The sequence below is a fragment of the Ammospiza nelsoni genome, chromosome 6 (assembly GCF_027579445.1).
Source record: "Ammospiza nelsoni isolate bAmmNel1 chromosome 6, bAmmNel1.pri, whole genome shotgun sequence".
Classification (NCBI taxonomy): domain Eukaryota; kingdom Metazoa; phylum Chordata; class Aves; order Passeriformes; family Passerellidae; genus Ammospiza; species Ammospiza nelsoni.
In genome coordinates, this window is record NC_080638.1 from 16,394,822 (window position 1) to 16,413,068 (window position 18,247).

The 18,247-nt window shown below is 40.4% G+C and overlaps 1 protein-coding gene across 4 annotated transcripts in view; it reads right to left on the reverse strand.

The window, feature by feature from the left end:
- SERGEF (secretion regulating guanine nucleotide exchange factor) overlaps window positions 1-18,247 on the reverse strand; it is a 141,526-nt gene that overhangs the window by 43,981 nt on the left and 79,298 nt on the right. The window contains exon 11 of one of the 4 annotated variants that reach the window (XM_059475346.1): window positions 16,708-18,114. The exons of 2 other annotated variants lie outside the window; for them this stretch is intronic. In XM_059475346.1, coding sequence (XP_059331329.1) covers window positions 18,041-18,114 — 74 coding nt within the window. In that variant the 3' untranslated portion in view covers window positions 16,708-18,040. Of the gene's footprint in view, window positions 1-16,707; window positions 18,148-18,247 lie in introns of those variants that run through there. One more of the 4 variants, XM_059475345.1, reaches the window with a different exon arrangement.

Sequence of the window (18,247 nt, forward strand, 5' to 3'; positions counted from 1 at the left end):
ACAATCCTTATCATCCGCATCACTCAGAGGTACTAACTAAATGCACTGCCACATCTTAACTTCTATCACTGTAAATAAATTACAGAAATATTGGCACAAAGACAAAGGAAGCACTTTGAGGCCTGAACAAGGTTAGATGAAGTGACAAGTCAATAAATAATGTTTACACTCCCACAACTGTGCTTCCATGCCTGGCCACTTTTGCGAGTGGTGGGCACCAAAGTTCACGTGGCTGAATGCCCACGTCAAGGCAGGCACAGGTCACTGCAGCACCTGTGAGTTCTGCAGCTTCATCTTCAACTCAGAGTCATGGCACCAGTCTGGAAACAGGGCTCTGTTGGAGCTCTGGATGATGAGAACATTAGACTTTCTGTGCTGACAGACCCTGACCGCCAGGAGAGCACTGCATTTGACCTGAGCCCATGGAGAAGGCTTCCAAAATTGATTGGCAGCACTGGGATTATGGGTGTGTAGTTGATTAGAAGTGTGCAATATCACAGCGTGGAAAACTCAGAGTTTAAGGTTTCAGAATACAGTAATACATATAGAGCTAAGATGGAGGTTTTAGGGCAGTGGCTCATCCTTTTTTTTCACCTTCTTCATGGGTTTGGGTGGTATTTTGTAATTGGACACAAAAGTCCAATTACACAAAAGTGCAATTGTGGACTTTGAGTGATTAGTCATTGGGTTAAAAGTGAAAATAATTTAGGTGTCATTTCTTGATTGCATAGTTTAGCCTTAAAAGACCTTATAGGGAGAGATAGTTAGCCATTTTGTACCTTGTTAGTAGAACACCACAGAACTCACTGCCTGTCAGACTGTAACACAGGTAAGAAAAAATAAACATTTGAGTCTGAACATGAAATACTGTCCTGAGTGCTTTCAATCCTGACCTCAACAGAGACGAAAAGAAGCCAAGAACCAGCAGGGGTCAAGGCTGGGAAGAGCACAAGTTGCTCCTCATGGCCAAAAAGTCACATTACCTCCTTTTCCAGGAAAGAAAAATCCTGGAGGCTGAGGACCCACTGGAACTCGCACTGCTCAGAGTACATGGGAGAGTGTGTGAGGTTTTTCAGCTCATATTCACACTTGGTGCAAAAAAAGGATCAGCTGCCACCTCACACTCCATTTTGAACATCTGCAAGCAAATGCTAAATCAGCAGGGTACCTCCCTTCTGCTGCCAGTGCTTTGCCTCATGCTCCCTCCTGTCTCTTTTTCCATAAGTGCTACTTCAGCGAAGAGACCCCTTGGAAAGCCCCACGTTTCCTGACACCTCTGAGAGCATTTGGAAAGTGGACGTGTGATACAGGGGCCAAGTCTTCAGCTGCAAATCTGCCTCATCCTCCAGCAGCTGCAAATTAAAAATAGCTGCCACAGGCAAACCATAACTGAAGATCAGAATGTTTGTTCCTTTATTTCAGGCTGATAATGGTGTCACTGTTGACATGTTTGGGCTCTGAAAGGAGCACTAATAAGGAAATGGACAGAATTATAAAGGCAGAATAAGGAACATTCTAAAATAGAAATGGGAAAATTACCCTCCTTTTAAATGTACATTGAAATTTTGACTAGCCACGACAAAATTATATGCTTATTTGGCTCTTTAGGATGAATTTTTTGCTAACTACAAGCAGAGCAATCATTTAAAGCAGTATTCTCAGCTCTTAAAATTTATTCTCACCCTGACCAAATGAGACAATTTTATCAGGTATCAGAATTATATGTGCTGTCATTGCCTCTTCACGACTTGAGAAAAACAAATAATAAGGTTATTATTATTATTATTATTATTATTAATGATAATAATATTATTGTTATTATTGCAGAATTTACTCCCCAGCTTTTGGCCACTTCCTGACAAACTCCAACATTTACAAGATACTTTAGGTTCACAGAAAAGGAGCTTTCTGCAAGAATGAGAAATTACATTTCATCTAGTGTAGCTACAGTATTACTTGTATTGTATATTACCTATACCATGTGTATTTTTGCTTATATTCTCTACAATTAATTTTGTGAGCCAAATAGGGGGTGGGGGGTGTGCACAAAGACTGCCGGGGAATCCACTTGCTTCATTCAGAAAACAGCAATTGTTGCTACACAACTAAATGTTGCAAGGGAGCTATTTGGGAAAGAGGTGTTATTTTCATTAGGTGAATCCCTGTGCATTAGTCACATATTTGTCAGATTTCTTCTATCACTAATTAGCCATGCAGTCAAACCTTGGGTAACCCAAGGTGAGTCCTGCCTCTTGGGGCTGCAAGACAGGTTTTTTAAAAATTCTGCATGGTAAAGAGCCATCAGCACCACTGAAATCTCCAAATCATTTCTGAGCTACAGCTCCCACCACTGTGCCACAGGGAACAGCTACCTCTGAAAGGGCCAAGTTCACTGAAAGGCTACCTGACATCCAGGAGCAGGAAAACTGCCAACTTACAATTATCTGCAGCCAACCATGAAAGGCATCTCTGGAGGCCTTCGGATAAACATCTAAAATATGCAAAATCAGATGCTGCTAAGCAGAAAAGCATCAGGCACAGCTTAAGTTGATCTACACACTCACCAATACATTTCATGACGTAATGAGGCATGCACCATGGCAGTGGCCATTGACAATGTGCCCTTTCAAATGGGATCCCTGTCTGTCTTTGGGTGAAGAGCCCAACCACAGATACAGCTGTGGATTGTGGAGGGGAAATTTCCCCAATAGGCAGTGATGGCAGCCTCAGGGCAGAGCAAAACCAGTGCAAGGTCTGCACTCAGGCTCAAATGTAAACTGAAACCATAAATACAAACGTTAAATATGAAACTACCTTCTTTTCCTGGACATTGCTACATCCCAGGATAACCCCACAACTGGCACTTGGACTACAGCATACCACATATGATTAAATAAAAATGTTTTTTTCTGTCACTTTTTTCTGTCACTTCTGAGAGGATGTTCCTTGTAGTTTCATCACTGTACACTTAAATTGCATTGGAAGAGAAAGATATATGTCTAAAAAAGGTCAGAAATAAGCTGATCATCACGGAGACATAGTAACTCTGTATTCAGAGTTCAAAGAGAGTCTTGGTTTGAGATGAGAAGTCCTTTATGATACTAAACTTTTGGTCTAGTCTCTGTCACTCCTTTGTTAATTCTGTTTGGGCACAACTGCCCCAGGAGCAAGAAGCTATGTAAGAATGAATTCTACAAGCTTTGGAGAACAATCAATGTTCTCTATGGAGAATAACCAAGATTTGCATACACTGCCCACCTAAGTCCTCACATGAACGCTCTTTGTTTTCAGGATTAAATGCACACTGCCAACCCAGCTATTTGTACACACAGTACTGACTCTTGGAAATTACATATCCTCCTTCTCCTCTCTCCAGAATAAAGTCTTTTCAGTTATCACATTTACACCAAGTTTGTACATGTTTAGACACAAATCCAGTATATTTCCCCCTTCTTGGTTATTCTTTAGGATGCCTGTTCCAACCTGCTGTGATAAAGACAGAAGGCATAGCAAATCTGTCAGGAGCATTCTCAGAGGAGAACTGTCTTACTTGTTTATGAGGAATCCGAAGCACTTCCTGTGCTTTTCACAAACTTTTTTCCCCCCTTCTCCTTTGTTGCAGCTGTTGTGAACCAACCCACTGAGGAAGGCAGAGGCTCTGCACATGCTGGAGCCTTTCACTTATTTACAGACCACTGCTCCTTTTGTGCAATGCAGCTTGCAGTGCTCTGAGGGAACATCCACTGCCCTGAATTATTACAGACTCCACCCCCTCTCTGTTGAGCACTGACTTGCACAAGGCAGAGCTGTTCCAGTTTGACTACCATGAAGAACAGCAGCACCAATGCATGACAGGAAAGCTGAAGGTCCCCTTAAGATGACTTTGTTTTACCAAAATCACAACATGGCAAAGTGCCAGTCTGAGATGGAAGAGAAAGCACAAATCCTGAAGAGCAAGAGATGCTGAACTTGAAGAAGGCATCCAGTCAATATTAATACAAAACTAAAGTAGGTTTGGGAGAACACAAGTAAAGATACTGAGAAGAAGACACCAAATTTACAAGGGTCAGACTAGATGAGTTATAAAGGAGTGCCTGATTACCACTGCCCTCACAAAAATATTAGAGATTCTAACTGCTTAACATTCAGATCAAAGGCTAAGCTGTACATTTACCGAAATTATTAATTGGGCCATCTTATACCCTCTGAAAAGGCATTCATCAGAATCTCAGATTGTTCCTTGTGCCCTGCAGAGAAATCTGTTCCCCCTCTATTCCAGAGTGATCCATCTTACTGCAACTCATCTGTCACTCAATGGCTGCATGTGAACAGCTGTATCAACTTCCCTGTCACTTCTCTGCCTGTCCAAAATACACAGAATAATGCACCTGAACTTTTAAACTGGGAATCACACTCACAAAACTTGGAAGATCATCAAATTCAGCTACACTCAATACTTTTCAGTGAGCAGGATGGATGAGTAGGGCAGATAGCAGAAAACAGGAAGGCTGAAGTTACTTAGCAGATCCCTTGAACACTACATTAAAAATGGCCTGAGAATCTCTCTTACTTTGAGCATCCCTCAGATTCTTCAAAAAAAAAAAAGTAAAAGGGAATGAGACAACTAAAAACTATTTTATCCCCTTTTAAAAATAGCTACAAATTGGGGGGAACCTCAGAACCAGACCCAGAAATCCTTAAAAATACTTTCTATTATATTCTAGACTAGCAGCCTAGCCTTCTAGGGAAAGGGGATTTCGTATTATTTTAATTTAACTATTAATATTTAAAATTATTGTAATATGAAGAGAAAATAAGTTAAACTTATTGCACTGTGGTCCTGGAACATGAATGAAAAAGAGACAAATTTGAGATGTCATTCCTGTGCATGTGTTTTCACATCTTTCAAACATATCAATCTGAATGTAAATAGTTCACAAACCCAGGGCAATACATCATATGTATGTTCAAACTTACCCAGTTGTTTCTTCTAAGGGTTGAAGTATTAAATGCCTGCATCTGCCTGGCTCTGACATGAGAATTTACAATTCTAGAATGATGGGGCTGCAATCTGGATGGAAAGTAGGAAGCAATTGAGGAGTACTACCATATAACCATCCTGCACCACCAGAATATGAAAACAGTAAAACTTTGAAAAGGAATACTCAAAGACAACAATCAATCTGATACATCACAATGAGCCTGTTTATCACCCACTATAATGAAATTCAGCCTGCCCTTAACACTCAAGAAGCTAAGTGTCCAAAAGACACATACATACAAAAAATTGCTAATCTTAAAATAATTCTAAAAAAACTTGGCTGAAATCAGTCCAATTCCACACAAGTGTCATGTGTCCCATTTACTGGGGAAGTGTGCACCAGAAACATTCCAGAGCAGGAGGATGACACAGGTTCACTAGCTCTGAAACAGATCAGTATTAAACTAACATGTACATTTATAAATTGATGGCAGCTAACTAGACTAGAAGTGAGTGAAGTTCATTTCCAGGGAAGCCTACTCATCACAATTCTATGGGGGCTTTTTGGATATTGTGCTTGCTAGGAATAGCCTAACAGCTGAACTCCAGCTCTTCCAAGCCACAGAACAGCTTTTTAAAAACATAAATAATTTTTTTAAATGCCAAGTCAGATGGATCATTGCACCACACACTACAAACTTAACTTTCCCACTGCATACTAAAGTATGACATGGTTTTCCATTTCTTTCAGCATGGTTTCTCTATACTTAGGGATAGAGAATGTGCCCATGAGATTGGCTTCAAGTTGAGCAGGAAAAATGTAATTAGATGGAAGTAACTTCTGCTTAACATTTTTTTGCCTAAATTAAGGGAATAAAACTAATTTTTTTAACTTCTATGACTCAAAATGCCTTTCACTGTCATGTAGGGAATACCAAAGAGAGGAGTGTTATTTTATAGAAAGTATTTATTCACCAAATTACAGCTTTGCAGTACTGCAGCATCATCAACATTTTACTATCTTGGCCAGGGGTTTAGCAACTTAAAATATGATTCAAGCCCAACTCCAAGTTTAATTCTTCTAGGCAACACAAATGCAGCCAGTAGACTATTTTACAGTGCTGTATAACAGACTGGAAATCAGCTCTTCACAGGAAAAAATACTTGCTTTGTGCCTTTATAGAGGCAGTGCAGTCCTTCCCCCCGATAAAGCAGAGGAGCTGGACTTCAGACAAGTTTTACCTACACAGTTCTCACCTATATAATCTTTCTTACCTGTCCTACCTTTTTGCAAGGAGATCACAAAATTCTGACTTAGAATTTTTGCTCAGGTTTTAGGGCTGAGGAGAGAAGCACATATCCTAAGACTACATTGAACAGTAAAGCATGCTTGCAGACAGCCGATGAATGAGGATTTAGAAAACCCTGTTAAGAGAGGAAATGAAAACCATCGAATTCATGGCCACATGAGCCCAAACAAATGTGTGATGAGGGTAATCTGGAGTGCCCAAAGCAGCAGAGAGTGAGGCACAGTGACTCAAGCAGAACCCCAGGGGTTTAGTTCCCCTGGATATTCAGCACTCTTGAGCTCTGGAGCCTGAAGGCTCAGCACCTCCAGCAGACAAAGTCCTGTTGATTTCTGCTGCCCTTGCCTCAAATAGCCAACCAAATTCCAGCTATAAAGAAAGCATAAGCACATTTACTACCATTACTTTGTAGGTGACTGCACATCAAGCCAAACTATCAAGAACAGCTCTGGAGTTCTCTAATCCTTCACTCTGCCAGGCAGAGATCACCAGCTGCAGGCATAAGGGTGAAACTTGGCACATTCATTTAATCCAAGACAATTACCAAGTCTGAGCTCCAGTCCTGGGGACTTCAATGAATGCACGAAGTCCCTGTAATAATAGGAGTTTATCATTCTTAAGGCTTTAACTGCTCACACTGAATCTGCAAGTCAGCATCTGGCAGAAGAAACCACAAAACATTTGCAGAGGGAAACAATCCTCAAAGTTAATGCACAGTCTCTGAAGCAGGATATTTCAAAATGAGGGACATTTCGTACTTCAGAAGACTCAGAGAGCATCCATTACAATTATGCTTTGTTGGTAGGTGCCCTAATTACCCTGAAAGGAAAAAAAACCACCAACCCCACTCTTGTTCGATTTCTGGCATTTAATTCACTTGCTGGGGAATCTCTCTGCCTAATAGGTATTTATGCTATTTTCCTTGCAAAACACATGTTGCCATGGAGCACTGATCACAGGCAGAAGTAAATGATTCTGCCTTTTTGAACTGCACAGCCTTCACTTGAGGTGCTCTATCTTACTACCTTGTCAGCTTTAACCTTTTGCTAAGTACAGGGCAAAACTAGAGTGAGCTGTGGTTATATTTGTTTTGATTTTAGTGAATGGTCTCATCCAAAAGCTACTCTTAAAAGTCTTCCCCATTTTTCACTGGCACTTTGCTTTGACAGAATGGAGTTTCCTTTCCCCAGAGTGAGAAGGTGGCAGATGGGAGAAGGAGGAGGATCCAAGCAGACAGAGAAGTATTGCACAAGACACATGCTGAACTTGTCAACAGAACAAGATTTCTTTACTACAGTGCTTAAAAAAATTTAACTGCCAACTTCTTTACTCAAAAAATCCACAGAGCTACACAATAGCATTCAGGCTTTTTTATTTAAGGGTACCCAGAATCTACCTAGGAGGAATCTTGCCTTGCAGTTAACTTGATCAACAGCATAGTAGCAAGACTGAAGGAATCTGAGTGACAGCAAATCATCACACTACTCCTGCTATAAATGGCAGGCAACACAAGGTTTAGATAGAAGCAGAATACGTTTGGATTCCTGCCTCCTTTCATTGGTAGGTGGCAAAACGAGTCTTGGGCCAGAAAAAACTCTTAAAAATAGGGTGCATGATCTCAGAACAGCAAGGACACTAATTCCTGATACCTTTAACATTTTTTTCTCTTTTGAGCCTACAGCAATAAGTTCACGTGAGCTTTAAGGCTATGGCTGGCCAGATGCACTGAAAAAAGCAGCACAGACTAACCTGGTCCTGTCTGCAGGCTCCAATCTGGCACAGGGAGACTCACAGCTGGCTGCTTCCTGCCTGGCATTTCTCCACGGGAGAAGAACAGAACTGCTACTGGGACTAAAGGAAGACTTCAGCTTAAATAAACACATCTAAAAGCTGCCTCCAGTATGAAACCTTTCAATAGTCACCAAGAAGCCCCACAATTAAGGAGACTAAAGTCATGTTCAGTGACCACAAACCAGATGGTGAGTCCATTGTAGAACACAGACACAGGTGACAATTTTCCCCTCCTCTGTACAGAAGTAACACAAATAAAGTAAATACTTTTCTTGCCTAAGCAAACATCTGCTTCTCAAAAGGGCCAGAATTACCCATGCACTGGGTCTACATCATAGAAAACCAGTGAGTGCTTCAAATTTATCATACATCACACATTATCCTGCATGCTCAATGTGAAGCACACATTAACATGATGAACTCATATGCAACTGGTATTTCTGAAATAATCCCTTTTGGAGGCCTCAGTTATAGAGCTCCCCTTGAAATAAAGGTCTCAGATTTGATCTATCAGCAGGGAACAGTAACAAATTATGATTTATTCCTATTAAAACTAGGGAACAATTTATTTTTACAGGAGTTGCAAGCAAGCATTTATTAAATCAATATTACAAAAAAAATCCCACACCTCGAAAAATGTAACAGCTACCAAGATTCTGTTAATAGAACAAAATCCAGCAGGCTGCACTGGAAAGAAGTTCTTACCCCTTGAGCATACATACATCTTTCACCACTACCACATCACACACCAAGTGTCCCATGTGCTCATTTAGAAGTACAACATGTTGCAGGTCTTTAAGAGATACACCTTTCATCTCATTCAATTTTAAAAAACTGTGAAATGTTCATAAATCAAAAAAAAAAAAAAGTGCAGTGCATAAGAGGAAACAGTTCAGGAGGAAAAAATAGGAAGTTTGAAAGCCAAAGCAAACTATCTTTCAAGGCAAGTGAGCTTCCTACTCAGAATTATATGATTAGTGTTGCTTGTCATCCTGCCCATTTTCAGAGATGTCTCAACTCAGCAAGATAGCAGCTGGTGTCACTGAAAACCAAAGGCATAGGGAAGCCAACCTCCAGCTTAATATCAGACATTCAGCAAAGCAGCTGCTTACTTGTTCAATCTCTTGGCAACTCAAATTTGTCACCAAGGTCATGGCAAACTACTTTTTTTTTAATTAATATTAAAATGCCTAAAGGAGGGGAAGGGGAGATGATTAGTGATGTATCCTGATAAAATAATTTTCCCATGTTTGACTGAATTGCTGTTCTGAGCATTATCCACAAGGAAAACAAAAAGAAAACTCATCAAGTTCTAAATCCGTCCTACTCTAAAGTCTTAGCTGACAGAAATTCTTTCCTACTGAGAAAAATGGCACCTGAAATCTTCTAGCCATGTACATCCTTCACTTACCAGAAAAGCATCATGTCTGGCATTACAGCACATATCATGGGCAGTGGCACTCTGGGGGATTCTCTTTTACAAGGTGAATAACAGGAGATCTGTGAACAGCTTGTAGGGTTTTGAGTCACCAGCACTGCAGGTCACATAACATCCAAACTGAGAGTGTGCTACATCTTTGCTAAACTCCCCAGAGGAACCGGGGGCTGGAAAGGTCAAATGGGGGCCATAAAGGACATGGAGATCATTCTCACAGCTGGGATAAGCACTGGAAGTGTCATTGTGGTACAGCATCCCTGAGTTGCCTGAAGGTATTCCAAAAAAAGGTGCACAAAAGAACAGATATGGTGGCCAGGCTCCCTGGGTGTAACCTCCTGCTCACTGAACAACTCACATTTAAAAAATCAAAGTGGATATGACCCATGAATAGGAGCAGAGCTAAAACTGGATTTCATGTTCATTATGGGCTCGTTTGGAAGCTTCACTGTCCCACCCTGGGCTGGTGATCCCCACCATAACCACTTCCCAATAATCCAGTCATTTGTTCCAATGCAAGGCTACAGGGCAGGGATAGCATAAGATGCTAAATCTGAACAGAGGAAGATAAAGCCTATAGCATGAATTCCTGGCATCATACAAAGGTCCTCCTAGACAACATTTAATTTAGCAAATCAGGGCTAGAATAAATACAAACAAAGTTTATACCGGGATCAATACATCCTATATTATCTTCTCAAAGTAATTATTCCTTTAGATTTGGAGAAGGGTGGAGGATGTAAGCCAGACCTAAGCTAGGGAAAATGTCACTATCTCATCTGAAAAATCTGCCAGGAAGGCCTCAGCAGACTGGTTTTTAAAATCATTACAGTTCATGTGTGTTACTGCAGGTGGTGGTGGCTGGATTTTTTGGTTTTGAGAACACTGACAGATGTGCTGCTATCTTAGCAGGTTCAGAGCTATCCAATGCTCAGGTAAAAGAGGCATTTTGCTCCTCAAAGACTAATGGGCACCAAGCCCTGTATATGTGGCAGTAGTCTCTCACTTCAGCTTCCTGCTAACCAGTTATGTTTGAAGCCTCACCATAAACAAATGTAACATGCCTGACATGAGTCCTGTGTGATTTACTTGTTCACCAGGAATATATCAACCCTTCTCACTGCTCCATGAGGAATGGTAAATGCTGTATGCTAAATACCTCTTAAAATCCTATTCATATAGCTTTCAGTCCTTCACACTTTCTCACAGTTCAAATAAGACCAACAATCTGAAAATAAAATTATGTGAAGACATTTCTCAGAAATAATAAAAGTTCCAGTTTAGCCTAGTTGCTCCTCAGAGACACTGAAAAAAAAAGCACAGGAAAAAGCACAATAGTGAAATGGGTCTCAAAAGCATTTTTAATTTTAATTACTTTGTTACCTACTTCTATAAAGAAGCACTTGAGTGAAACAAGCTCAAAAAGCAAGGACAAGTAAAGGGTAATTTTTATAAATATCCCAACTTTTAATTTCTTTTAATCTCTTTTCATTTTACTTTTTTCCCCTAATATTTTTCTTAAATACTTATCCCTCTAAAACCAATGATTTTTTATAAAATTCTTCATTTTTACCCAGAAAGTTTGCTCTAGGCTTGCAAGCCTGAACAGCTTCTTCTTTGTTATTAGCAGTAAAATAATCTTACCTGCCAGCTAATACCTCAAGATTGTCTCCACTGCAATTTTAACTACCTTCAAATTCCAAGTCCCAAATCCTAAAGCGGGAAAAGAGGATCTGCTCTTATGGAAAGGTACAGAATCAATTCTCCACCCCACCTTGGTTTACAAAAGCTTCAGGAAGCCTGCTTTGATGTGTGCATTTAGCCCTGTGCGTTTGATGTGTGCATTTAGCCACACAGAGCAGTGCTGGCCCAGAAGTGTCCCAGTTTCACCTGCAGCCTGGCAATACTTCCCATATAACCTTACAACACCATCTCTCAGACCCATGTCACTGTCAGCATCCCTGCCTTCAGCTTTGGCTCTTGACAGATTTTTCTGACCTTCACAATTGAAAGAGAACAGTATGACCAAAACACACTGCAAAATCCAAAAAGTGGGCAGCAAACATGACTTTTAAAGTGCATTTATGAAAAAACCAACTCAGTCAAGCCAATCTCTGAAAATCCCTTCCATCTTTTTATTATGCAGAAAGCTACTCAGAGTATTTAAGATCGTGTTAGTAAAACACACACACAAAAAATATCAAAAGGAAAAAGCTTCAGAGATTATTCACACAGAGCATGTTAAAAAGCTGGTCACAAATATCTACCCATGTGCTGAGAGAAAAATTTCTTAGTGCTCCGTAAAGGATCTGGATAGTGACTACACACTGACACAGGGGTGTCAACCCAAGGTTCTGTAGCAAGATATTCCCTCCTAGAGAGCCAGAAATCGCCCAGCAGGGTCAGGGCACTCCTCATGCCAGCTTTCTAAATATAAGCCACCTTGCCCTCCTGCCAGCCAGCCATTTAGCTGCAAAATTTCTACTCAGTGATACACTTAGAAGGTGAAGTGAGGCTGCATGTACAGAACCCAGAATTACCAGCACAGCTCACTGCAGAGCTGCTCAGCAGAAGGGCACCAAAGGCTTCATTTGTTGCCCTCCAAGTGCTTTGAGAGCTGCTTTGCTAGGCTTGTGCTTTCACTTGGGTGAACACCTCTCCCACATGCTCCAGATGACTCCCTGAAGGCAGAGATTTGTCCTCCCTTTTATTTCATTTCATAGCCACCAAACACTTAACCTCTCTTTAGTGACCAAGGGTGCCTGGTTTTGGGACTCCTGTTTGCTTCCTTGAAAATTCAGGTAAATATGCCTTAGATATGCCTTGGAAGTATTGTTCTCCTTCAAAGTAATTGCTCTGCTTAGAGCCTGTGAGTAAACAAATATGATAAAACCTGATTTGTTCTCTAAATTCTCAGTATCCATCCAGTGAACCCTCTGACAAAGGACTGCAAGCACCGATACTGCAGCTCCCACTCTTAAGAGTGCTCTCATCCTCTGTGATTTTCCAAAACCAGGTGGAAGGACTTTTCCTTTCCACAAATATCTGCAAGGAAGGGCTCCCTACTCGCTCAGCTTCAAGCAAAAATTCTTGCTTGGTAGCACTGGCTGGTTGTTTGCTGTCTTCCCATGACAATTATCTCCTCTGGCTGCCACTCCCAGCTCCAGCTGGATGGGCTCAGCTGTCACCAGAGGTTAACACTGCTCCCTTGCCTCTCCCCCATCTCCAGGAGGGCTCTTGACACAGCAGATTCATCCCTGTGGATGTGATGCAGTGTCTCAGGAAGCAGACTGACAGCACACAGCAGCTCAGCTCTAGACAAATTCTAAGCTGACCCCACGGTGATATCCTAAGTTCAGGCAAAAATTCTACAAGAACCGTGAGGTTTTTGTACAGCAAAAAAAAATTACAGCTTTTATCTTCAGAGCCTGCCTAAGCAGCTCTGCATCTGGTAGCAGCAGGAAACTACACTGTAAACAATATGACAAGCACTGCATTATTACCTGTTTATATGCTAAATGATATAAATTAAGATAGAGACACACACACCACGACTAATTATATTTTAAAACTGCTTCTCTGAGGGGAAGGGAAGTGATTGCAACTATTATTAGTTGCAATGCAATACTAAAACAAAAATAAAAATCAGGTCCCTTTACTCTAGACAGTTCTAAAATACACCAAGAGGCAGTTTATATTCCAAAGATTTCACAAGGTAAATTGACAAGCCACACAGAGAAAAGAAGCTGAATACAGCATTCCAGAGAGTTAAGTCACCCAAAATATGCCTCAATACAGTGACAAAGCCTGCAAGAAAAGGTAGCTGTAAAACCTAGACTTCATTTCAGTAACAGAAGACGCAGTTCAGTCAGATCTTATCCTAAACTCTGGAGTTTCTTTTTAGGGGGTCAATGCAATTCTGTTTTCTCTTGTGAACCTAATTAGCTTTTCACAGCAAAATATCCATCCTTTCCTATAGCCAGCAGCCACTGACTTCAGACAATTCAGTTGGTACAAAGCCATTTTTAGCCCCGTCAGAAGGCTTTTCCAAATGCTCAAATTAGCATTTCCTCATTTCTCTCCTCATCACCTTACACCCACAAATTCTTGAGATAGTTGGCAACTTGGCTTTCCATTAGCCCTTGGAAAAGAAACACTAAGAGATCACAGGATCAGATTTTTTGAGTATAACCTGATGAAAATAACTAGACTAACTCAGACTTCTGAAATTTGAAATTCAATTTCAGCTTCCATCTTACCAGAAGAACAATTAGTTTGCCTGGAGCACCAACAGTATACAAAAAAGAAATACAAAGTGAGAAGATATTTTAACAACTCACTGTATCTAACTATGACAGGAAAACTGTGATGTCAAATCTATATCCAGCTATGTCCAAAGCACTCAGGTGATCAGGTAATGATAGGTATGAGGCTGCTTTTTCTCAACAAATATAACCAAAGGAGTTTATATTTTGAAGAGCTATTTTAACAGTCAAAGCCACATTAAGAGCTAGATGACATACGAAACGGCTCTGCCAGAGAATAAATTTAGAAGGTCAACATATAACCCGCATGAAAATGACAACAGTGATGGTTACTCGAAGTCCTGCCAGGTGCCCTTTAATAAGCAGAGAATGTGATTAGCGCTGCAATGCAAAGAGACAGCGTGCTGCAACATGACTCCATGCTGGTCTGCCAGGAAACCTTTACAATACAGTCCCTGGCTGCACTGGGATTTTTCATGCATAATAAATAAAGCAACAGACTAGCAGACTCAGGATCCTTGCTGAACACCAGTGCCCTCCTCTGTGTATGCTGAAGATTCCTCCAACCACCACAGCAACAGAGAGAATTTACGATTTTCCTCCTCGTGACAGACTGCTGAGTCCCCCGGGCCCAATGTCAGACACTGGACTGTGTCTGCTGCTCGGCAGGGCAGCTGTGAACAGCTAATTAACACTGTCAGCACAGGGCAGGGATCCGTCCCTCACCCTGCACGGCCTCCCCTCCTCACTGCTACTCACTCTGCCACAGAAACAGATCTTCCATCATCTCTTACAGCCCTTCCCCAGCTAATGCTTTGTACAATAATTCACTCGGAATCGTGGAACCGAACCATGGAACTCCACTAAAGTACAGAACCCTGCTAATTAAGAGGGACTGGCTTGCACATAGGAACCCTTCAGCTTCCTCATCAAAAAATATAGAACCAAAGTGTTTGGAATGGCATTAACACCACCACCATTTTAGGATGTGTATCACCATCTCCCTAAGCTTTGATTGCTTTGACCACATTTGTTTTCCAGATCATAATTGCTATTTTCTTCCAGGATAGGAATATAAAAAGAAAATCTCAGCAGAGCATGGAGTAACAGCTCTTTTACTGCCCCTCTAACTCTACTGCATACTTTAATTCAGACCACTTGAGGCATGAGCTACAATTTGAGTGGAAGATGTCTAATCCTAATTTTCTCTACAAAGACTATTCTTCCATTAAATTTAGTATTGGGTTTTACTCTCCAACTGCAGCTTCAGAAGGATGTGAATGCCCATGTTGTGATATTTACAGCTGTGATTGCACACTAACCACAGAAGACAAAATCCTGAAGCTTGTTCTAATCCACAGAAAACAAAAAAGGCAATGGGAGACAAAATTAACCCTCTTCCAAGGGGCCTGTGGTTTAGCAGAAAGTTGAGAGGTGATTTTAAAAATGTAATGCTGCTGCACTGAACACACTGAAACTCAGTGTGATCAGGCAGGGCCTCGTCACCTCATATGTCACCTGCACTTCCATGTGCAAAACACTCTTATGGTTGGGTGGCCAGCTTGGGCTTTGGGGCTCATTTTTATTGTTTTAACATTAATTACATGGTGCCCTCTCCACTATCACTAATCATGGGGGTTAAGCAGAGCTGAGTAAGTAACCTGAGCAGGGAAAAAGCCAAAGGAGACAGAGAGAAGTATCAAATGAGTAACAATGACATTAATCACAAAGCCCAGTTTCTCCTTGTGAGCACCACTGCACCCCCACCACCTGCACTGGCAGTGCCTCTGTGGTGTGGGTCACCACACAGCAGTGTCCAAGCCAGGCTCTGGGGACTATCTCGCTGAAGGATGCTTTAAATCTTCCAGGCAAGAAAATGAGCAAAGTCAGAATTCACTGTGCTGACTATGAAAGTGCAAGAAAAAGCTTTTTGCACTATCTGAAGTAGCCACATGTCCCAACACTTATCCCCTTCAAAACACCACACCAGAAAATGTTAACTTGAAAGATCCACATCTTTCTCCTCCAAACAAACAAATTCCCCTTTGAAGGCTCCTTTAAAGTTGGACTTCAACAGAAACTAATTAGCTTTTAAAACAAGCACTCCTCCCTACATCTCCTCCAGTATCTTTTGTTTAAAAGATTTTCATTAGTTTATACAGGTTGAGAAAATGACTAAAAGCAAGACCAAAAAGGGATGTAATGCATCACCAAGGTTTTGGGGAGACAGACTACAGAACTGTCATCCTTGTAATGATTTCGGGGGGGGGGGGGGGGGGGGGGGGGGGGGGGATTTAACTTCCTTCAGGAGGCCTAAGTAAAATTCCATGGTGTAATTTTTACTAAAATAAGACATTTGCATTTGGAGGTTCTTCACGGCATTCTGTCCTGTGCTCTGTGGTTGCAGCACAGTGAAGGCATTGCTGCATTTAGCAGCATCTCTACTTCTGCACAGTTAATATTGCTTGACTATTTAAGTTGCAGCATTGCATGAGTTACGTGTTCTCTTAAAGATAACTATTCTCTTTTTCAAAAAAGGAGCATCAAATTCTTACTGGGGAGTTGGTAGAAAACTGATAAGAGCCTTCTCCATAAATACTCTTTTTAAACACAGGCTTTTTAGGATAATAATCAAACCTCCTTACCTTTTCAGTGTTGAAAACACTATAGCTCCTAAACCTGGAAAAAGCTCAGATTTGTCACAGTGATTTAGTTCCATCGTGTATTTCAGTCATTCAAAGATACTGTCTCAGTATCACAAAGTTCAGCACTAACATTGCAGCTATCACATTCAGGTAAAAAAGCCACCTTTGTGGTGCTCAGTAAGTACATACACAGCTTTCAGTGTAGCAAGGTGTTTTTCAGATATGTTATACAACATTTATTAAATAACTACCCGTTTCTTTCAGTACAAAAATAGGCTGGCTCCTAAGATGATTACTCCTTGATTGAGGTGAAAAGTGCAAGGTCTTCTCTTAACAGGCAAGGATTTTTGTTCTCAAGCAAAAAGTCATTCAAACGTAAAAAAATATTACAACACTTACAAATTTTAGAATTAATTTCACAGTACAACCCCAAATGAAGATAAAAATGTGTTTTCAGCAAGGGCTAGAAGTGATGTTTACACTTTTTTACGAACTAATAGCAACTTTTAACTCATTAAGTTTAGAAAACCAGGTACGTTTCAAGACAACCTACATATCATTCTCCTTTATATCAAACATTTACCTCATGATGAAAACCAAATGAAAACCAAAATACTACCAATACAGCCACAAAAAAAGGAGCAACAGCCATCACAGTGAAGAGAGCAGAAAAATTCTGATTCCAGTAGAAGAAAGCAAGAGAAGAGAATTCAAATAACTGACTGTGCAAATGGATGCAGACTATATAAAGTCACATGAAAATACCTAACTGCTTGCTAGCCTTACAAATCAAACAGCTTGTATCACCAGCAAGATGATTAGAACACTACTTCAGCCTTTGCGGAATGAATCATAAATCCAGGCTCTCTGTCCTAAAAATCTTTCTATTTAAAAGATGATGCAACAAAAAAAGCACAAGCACATTGGTATATACAACCAGAAATAATGACTTGAATATTATACTGTTAAAGGCCTTTCAGTTTACCTGTCATACTGAATTTGAATTATTTCAGTTTAAAAGTCAATCACTCAAGCATTTACTAATTAAGAAAGACATGGCTGATATAGTTGTTATAAATGAACTCTGCTTGAATAAGTTATTAGAAATTTGTACAATCAAGTAGACATTCATGGAAATCTGTGTGATATCTTTTAAGAACTATAACAGCTGACAGCTTTGAACCAAGAATGGCCAGTGATCAGAGAAATCTTACCACAGAATGTTCTAAAAGTCAACCTTTTAAAAACATATGTAAAATTCAATTCAGGGAAAATTGCATCATAGTTCTTTAGTTCAAAAAAATTGCAACATCACATTTCTGTTGTCCTTAAAATAAAATTGACTAGCTTCCAGCACTGATAATTCCCCCATTGAATTCAATGAGCATAGCATGCAGCTTAGATAGGCATATGGTGTTCTTTACATATGCAAAGTTCTTTGTTTATTGTAACTTTCTTCTAGAATTTCTTTCCCCAACCCATTTTTTCCAGAGATTTCTGCCTAGAAGGCAGAAAGCTTAAAAGGACATAGGCAGAGAGAAGGTTGTTCAAACTCAATGCTTTGCTTTCATGCACACTGGAGGAATCTGCCAGCAGCACATTTTTACTTCATCAATTCAGCAAGAAACAAGATTGCTCTTCAGTCGACATTCAGAAGCACCAGCCTGACAATTAACACCGGCATGTGACACTGAACAAGTAGGGAGAAGACAAAAGAAAAAATCTTTTCTTAAATCCAGTCATAAACTTAATAGCACTTTAACAAGTTCACTACAAGGTTTAACTGGAGAAAGATAATTAGAAAATATACTACAGCAGATATG